The sequence below is a fragment of the Tiliqua scincoides genome, chromosome 5 (assembly GCF_035046505.1).
Source record: "Tiliqua scincoides isolate rTilSci1 chromosome 5, rTilSci1.hap2, whole genome shotgun sequence".
NCBI classification, from domain to species: domain Eukaryota; kingdom Metazoa; phylum Chordata; class Lepidosauria; order Squamata; family Scincidae; genus Tiliqua; species Tiliqua scincoides.
In genome coordinates this window covers 133,126,047-133,133,458 of record NC_089825.1, presented here as the reverse complement: position 1 = coordinate 133,133,458, position 7,412 = coordinate 133,126,047, and the positions used below count along the sequence as shown (strand labels likewise).

At 46.5% G+C, this 7,412-nt stretch overlaps 2 gene segments (V, D, J or C); both read left to right on the top strand.

Moving 5' to 3' along the window:
* Window positions 1–1,286: 1,286 nt before the first annotated feature.
* LOC136653643 (T cell receptor alpha variable 4-like) lies at window positions 1,287–1,667 on the top strand. The segment is given in 1 exon segment: window positions 1,287–1,667. A coding segment is annotated over 1 exon segment (381 nt).
* A 1,334-nt stretch (window positions 1,668–3,001) lies between these two features.
* LOC136654111 (T cell receptor alpha variable 26-2-like) lies at window positions 3,002–4,827 on the top strand. The segment is given in 2 exon segments: window positions 3,002–3,282; window positions 4,348–4,827. Coding segments are annotated over 2 exon segments (354 nt in total).
* Window positions 4,828–7,412: the final 2,585 nt, after the last annotated feature.

The window sequence follows — 7,412 nt, the reverse complement described above, 5'->3', positions numbered from 1 at the left end:
AAAAATTTGTCGTGATGCAGAAGTTGTTCCCAGAGTGTCTTACTTATGTTTTACTACTGTGTTTCAAAGACTGTGTTACTTTCACTGAGTGTGACTTGCACTGAGTGTTTTTGAAAAAATGGGCAGGCAAGCATCTCTGGCAAACTTGAGATCCCAGCAAATAAAGTAGATGCTTGCAGTGCATGCAAATGACCACAAGGTGGTGGAAGGAGGTCAATGGAGTTGGCAAACTTTCTTCTTGCTCAGCCTTACTAGGTCGACAGCTGATTCATGCCACAGCTCTTCAAGCTTGTCATCTCTGGCATTTGACATCTAGGGCTGCTCTGATCCTGCAATCACCTTCTCTCACAGGCAGTGGCAGTTTGTTGCTCCTCAGATACAGTGAACGGGAGATTCTCTCACTCAGAAAACTTTATTCTAGAAAAGAAAGAAAGAAAGAAAGAAAGAAAGAAAGAAAGAAAGAAAGAAAGAAAGAAAGAAAGAAAGAAAGAAAGTTCCTTGTTAGGACTTTATAACTTTATAAGGATCTACTTCAAGCACTCAACAAAGATGCCCATCACCTTGGTCACCTTGATCCTGATGCTTTCCTCTCTAGGTGAGTAGAATTTTCAGGCTGCAATCCTACACGCACCGTCCTGGTAGTATGCATGAACACAATGGGACTTACTTCTGAATAGACATGCATAGGATTGCACAGTCAGTCATTCTTTAAAAACCTGTTCCTCACATGGTTTCTCCTTTGTACTGTGTCCTCTTTGCCTTGGTGTCATATTCATTGCCAAATGCAATGATTCAGACAGCAGGCTGTATGTTTTGGTATTCACCCTGTCCTCGGATCTTGTGACCTGGGTCAGATAAGTATCTCACCCCCCCTTCATGGAAGTATCTAGAAAATATATATGGAGAAGCAGTTCAGACCTGGGGAAAAAATTTCAGGATCATATTCAAAAATCATTCTAGTGAAATCTCATGCATGTGTTCTTGAAGGAATGCTTTGAAAGGGTATTTGGGATGAATAAGCCTGTAACAGTGGCATAGCTAGAGGGGGTGCAAAGCACTGAGTTTTGCAGGGAGCCTCACCGCACCATGCAAGCAGCCCCTCCCTTTTCAAGCCATTCTGGACAGTGGAAGCAAAACAGGCATGGAATGGCTCTGGAGGGGGAAAGACCGCTTGCACAGCGCATTGAGTCTCCCTGCAAAACGTAGTGCTTTGCACCCCCTCTAGCTATGCCACTGGCATAGCTAAATACATCCAGATATACAAGTGATCCGCTTGGTCAACGAACATGCATATGTGCTCTGAATGTTCATCCACCGTTCGGTTTGATTTTTCAGGAGTCTACTGCAAAGATGAGAAGACCACCCAAGATCCTCTTGTGGTGGCATCAGATGGAAAAGAAGTGAATCTCAACTGCAGTCATCCCTCTGTTGCTACAAGTGAAACCGTCTATTGGTACCAACAGATCCCCAGGCGAGGTCCACGTTTCCTAGTTTCAAGTTACAAAGGAAAAGCGGAGATGAAGGATCCAAAGGGGGCATTGATTGTAGCTGAGGACCGAAAGAGCAGCCTCCTTTCCATCAGTAGGGCGACCCTGGAGGATTCTGCAGTGTACTTCTGTATTTTGCGTGACACAGTGCTACGCTCTGGTGCCCCCGCAGTGCAATAAGTGCTTCTTATCCTGTATTAAAGTGGTACGAGAAATGAAGAGAGTTGTGAATATACATCTTTGCTTTATTTTTCTACACAGAGTAAGATCTTAACATTTTTTGATGAATGTTGAAAAGAGGTGCCAGGATTTTATGATCATTAAGATTTTAATACAAATGTTTCAATCAACCAAGTTAAGGGCCAGCTTGTCAAATTCAGCGCATTTGAAACCAATGTTTCCTAAGTGCCCCCCTCAACCCACCAAAATTTTTTTGTGATTTAGAAGTTGTTCCCAGAGTGTCTTACTTATGTTTTACTACTGTGTTTCAAAGACTGTGTTACTTGCATTGAGTGTTACTTGCTAAACAAACGCATCTGTAAAGCAGCTGCCGTGTTTTCCAGACTCACAAAGAGAATCTGGGACAACAAGAAGCTGAGGGAACATATTAAGATCCAGGTCTACAGAGATTTCGTCCTGAGTACACTTCTGTACTGCAGCGAGTCATGGACTCTTCGCTCACAACAGGAGAGGAAACTGAACGCTTTCCACATGCGCTGCCTCCGATGCATCCTCGGCATCACTTGGCAGGACAAAGTTCCAAACAACACAGTCCTGGAACATGCTGGAATCCCTAGCATGTATGCACTGCTGAAACAGAGATGCCTGCGTTGTCTCGGTCATGTAGTGAGAATGAATGATGGGCGGATCCCAAAGGATCTCCTCTATGGAGAACTCGTGCAAGGAAAGCACCCTACAGATAGACCACAGCTGCGATACAAGGACATCTGCAAGAGGGATCTGAAGGGCTTAGGAATGGACCTCAACAGATGGGAAACTATGGCCTCTGAGTGGCCTGCTTGGAGGCAGGCTGTGCAGCATGGCCTTTCCCAGTTTGAAGAGACACTTGGCCAACAGACTGAGGCAAAGAGGCAAAGAAGGAAGGCCCATAGCCAGGGAGACAGACCAGGGACAGACTACACTTGCCCCCAGTGTGGAAGGGATTGTCACTCCCGAATTGGCCTTTTCAGCCACACTAGACGCTGTTCCAGAACCACCATGCAGAGCGTGATACCATAGTCTTTCGAGACTGAAGGTTGCCAACTCAACTACTTTCACTGAGTGTTTTTGGAAAAAATGGGCAGGCAAGCATCACTTGGCAAACTTGATGACATCCCAACAAATAAAGTAGATGCTTGCAGTGCATGCAAATGACCACAAGGTGGTGGAAGGAGGTCAATGGAGTTGGCAAACTTTCTTCTTGCTCAGCCTTACTAGGTCGACAGCTGATTCATGACACAGCTTTTCAAGCTTGTCATCTCTGGCATTTGACATCTAGGGCTGCTCTGATCACCTGCAATCACCTTCTCTCACAGGCAGTGCCAGTTTGTTGCTCCTCAGATACAGAGAACGGGAGATTCTCTCACTCAGAAAACTTTTATTCTGGAAAGAAAGAAAGAAAGAAAGAAAGAAAGAAAGAAAGAAAGAAAGAAAGAAAGAAAGAAAGAAAGAAAGAAAGAAAGAAAGAAAGAAAGAAAGAAAGTTCCATCTTAGTACTTTATAAGGATCTACTTCAAGCACTCAACAAAGATGCCCGTCACCTTGGTCACCTTGATCCTGATGCTTTCCTCTCTAGGTGAGTAGAATTTTCAGGCTGCAATCCTATGCACACCTTCCTGGTAGTAAGCATGAACACAATGGGACTTACTTCTGAATAGACATGCAAAGGATTGCACTGTCAGTCATTCTTTAAAAACCTGTTCCTCACATGGTTTCTCCTTTGTACTGTGTCCTCTTTGCCTTGGTGTCATATTCATTGCAAAATGCAATGCTTCAGACAGCAGGCTGTATGGGCAGGAGGTCTGGTCTAGTGGGTTGAGCCTCCGTTTGCCTGAAGATAACATCCGAAGGTCGCCAGTTCGAGGCCACTGGCACTACGACCTTGAAGCAGCTGACAAGCTGAGCCAAGTTATTCCATCTGCTCTGAGCATGGGAGGATGGAGGCCAGATCAGAACGAAAAATCTGAATTGTTGCGGCTCTTGAAAGATAGAGCCTTCTTTCAATTGTAAAAATCCCTACAGGGATTTAAATTAGCCTGCCTATGTAAACTGCCTTGAATAAAGTCTGAGGACCTAGAAAGGCGGTATATAAATACCTGTATTATTGAATTATTATAATTATTTTGATATTCGTCCTGTCCTCAGATCTCATGACCTGGGTCAGATATCTCACCTCCTGTTCATGGAAGTATCTAGAAAATATATATGGAGAAACAGTTCAGACCAGGGGGAAAAAATTCAGGATCATATTCAAAAATCATTCTAGTGAAATCCCATGCATGTGTTCTAGAAGGAATGCTTTGAAAGGGTATTTGGGATGAATAAGCCTGTAACAGTGGCGTAGCTAGAGGGGGTGCAAAGCACTGAGTTTTGCAGGGAGCCTCACCGCACCATGCAAGCAGCCCCTCCCTTTTCAAGCCATTCTGGGCAGTGGGAGCAAAGCAGGCATGGAATGGCTCTGGAGGGGGAAAGACCGCTTGCACAGCGCATTGAGTCTCCCTGCAAAACTTAGTGCTTTGCACCCCCTCTAGCTATGCCACTGGCATAGCTAAATACATCCAGATACACAAGTGATCAGGTTGGTCCACGAACATGCATATGTGCTCTGAATGTTCATCCACCATTTGGTTTGATTTTTCAGGAGTCTACTGCAAAGATGAGAAGACCACCCAAGATCCCCTTGTGGTGGCATCAGATGGAAAAGAAGTGAATCTCAACTGCAGCCATCCCTATGCTACTACTACAGCTGAAACCGTCTATTGGTACCAGCAGATCCCCAGCCGAGGTCCACGTTTCCTAGTTTCAAGTTACAAAGGAAAAGCGGAGATGAAGGATCCAAAGGGGGCCTTGAATGTAGCTGAGGACCGAAAGAGCAACCTCCTCTCCATCAGCAGGGCGACCCTGGAGGATTCTGCAGTGTACTTCTGTATTTTGCGTGACACAGTGTGATGCTCTGGTGCCCCCGCTGTGCAATAAGTGCTTCTTCACTGTCCTATATAGAGGTAGTACATTGACAGGAAGAAGAGCTGTCTGAAAGCAATCAGTTTTTTTTCCACACATGGTAAAATTCTCTTCTGAATGTTTAAATCTACAGCATAAAGGGCCACCTTGTAGTATTAAATGCAGTTGAATCCTATGTTTCCTAAGCACACACACATACCCAAAACCCAACAATAATCGAAAGCAGGGTTCTTCAAAATTCAATGCCAAAGATCAATAGCACAAGAAACAACATTAACAACAAAGAACAACCACGTTTTGCGGATTTTGGAAAGTTGAGGATGACAGCCACATAATAAGACCTAATTCAAATGGTCTGAATGGTGCTCAAAGGTCCATTTCGGATACAACCCAAAGGAGATCTCAGTGGTTGGTTCTGGCTTCCTTTTGGAGGTTTAGGCTCTCATTTAAGAGGGACTGTTTGGCGGGGGGGGGGGACTAGCTCCATCATTGCAAGGGCATGAAGTGCTTTCACAGAATGCTACCGGGGGGAGACTGGGGCGGCCAGTGCGGGGGCATGCACATGTACTCCGGGGCACCTGGAGGGCAACCAGGGTGGTTGGTAGCCCTGTGAAGCCCAGGATGGCAACCTTCAGGAGTTACTCAGCCCAGGCATGGGCACGTCCCCCGGATGCCAACTGGAGATCCTTCAGGATGTGGTGCAGGGTCATAAGGTGAGCCCCTAGGTGACAAGGTGCCTCTTCACTACCACCGATTGTTGCCTGATACTATCCTGTTGGGTCGTATCCCACTGTAGCTGCTTTCAGATGAGGGCCAGCAGAGCACGTGTCTGTGGGTACGTCATACATTTTGTAAATAAGGAGGGAATAGGGGGTTGGGTGTCGGAGGGAATACAGGATCCGTTGGATGGGTGCTGGGCAGCTGGAATACATGACCCATGGGGGTGGCCACCTGTGTGGGGCACTTGGCCTGGCCCCCTTTTCCTGAGCCCCCAGGGACAATCATGATGGGGCCCATCACAACAGCGCTGGCATGGCATGGCTCTGCTTACTCAGAGCAGTACTATACCCTAGGTCTCCTTCACTTCCTCTGCCATGGTGCCCCTGTAGTCAACTGCTGCTGCTATCCCAGTAATGCTGGTTCGTGGTTGGCATCCCCTTCAAACTACCTAAGGACCCCTTGATATCCCGTTTATAACCCTTATGGACCCCTTAATTCTACCTGAAGACTCTTAGTATCCCCTATTGACCCCTTAATACAACCTTCATACCCCTAACAACCCTTTCATACCCTCCTTTATACAACTTAATACCCCCTACAAACCCCTTAATACCACCTTTATATCCCAAAGGACAATTTGATACCCCTTAAAACTCTCTTAAGGACCACCTTATATCCCAAAGGACCCCTCATACCTGCTAAGGATCTGTTAATATCCCTTTATACCCCTAAAGACTCTTAATATGCCTTAATATTGAGTCAGGTGACTCGGATGCGAGTCACAAAATCATGTTTTTTGCTGAGGCCACTGACTCAAAATGAACGCTCATGCATGCAGATTCAAGCTTACTTTTTTACAGCATGAAAGACCTCACGGGGCCATCATTCAGACCAGGTGAGCGGCAGGGAGGTTCCAACCAGGAAGCAGGGAAGGGTTAATGTTCTGCTTTAGCATATAGTGGGGTGTGGAGGCAGGAGCAGGCTCTCTTGTCCATCTCTGAAGGAACAGATGATCATTAGACAAAGGCTTTCACCCTAGATGAGTAAGGGGAGAAGGTGGTGGTGGGGAGGCGGTTCCTAGCCATGCCGAAGAAATGCTTGGCATGGCTCCAGCAGTGGAACTACTCCTGAGTAGAGCTGCAAAGGATTGGATCATGCCAGTAAGCCTCCCAGCTGCTGCACGTGAACCTCCTCCCTCTTGCCGCTTCTATCCCTGCTCTCACACAGTCCATCCCATGCCCTCCTGCCCTACATAAGAACATAAGAAGAGCCCTGCTGGCTCTGCCCAAAGGCCCAACTAGTCCTGCTTCCTGTATCTCACACAGTGGCCCACCAAATGCTTCAGAGAACCCACAAGACAACAGACACAACCTGTGTCCTGGTGCCCTCCCCTGCATCTGGCAATCTGAGGCAGCCTGCCTCTAAAACCAAGAGCTTGCACATACCTACTATGACTTGTAATCCGTAATGAACTTTTCCTCCAGAAATTTGTCCAATCCCCTCTTAAAGGCATCCAGGCAAGAGGTCATCACTACTTCCTGTGGCAAAGAGTTCCACAGGCTAATTGGATGCTGGGTAAAGAAGTATTTTCTTCTGTCTGTCCCAACTCTCCCAACACTCAGCTTTAGTGGATGTCCCCTGGTTCTGGTGTTATGTAAGAGGGAAAAGAGCAACTCTCTATCCACCCTGTATACAGATGGGATTGGGACACCAGGGGAGTGTTTAAAGAGAACTCACACATACACATACCCAGGCAGCAGCCCTGTTTTTTCCTTAGAGCCATGCCTGACATGTTTATTAGAAAGAATCAGGACGCGAGTTTTTTTCCGTTGCCAAAATGCTCTGGATGACTCAGGAAGTTTGCCCATTAGGACTCATTTTCGAGTTGAATTGCAGGGGACGGAGACTTGTGACTCAACTCGAGTCAAGACATGCTGGACTTGCCCATCTCTGCAACTTGGCAATCACACACCACTGGTGAATTTGATGACCTCACTACGACTGAAGTACCAGTGTGTAGTGCAC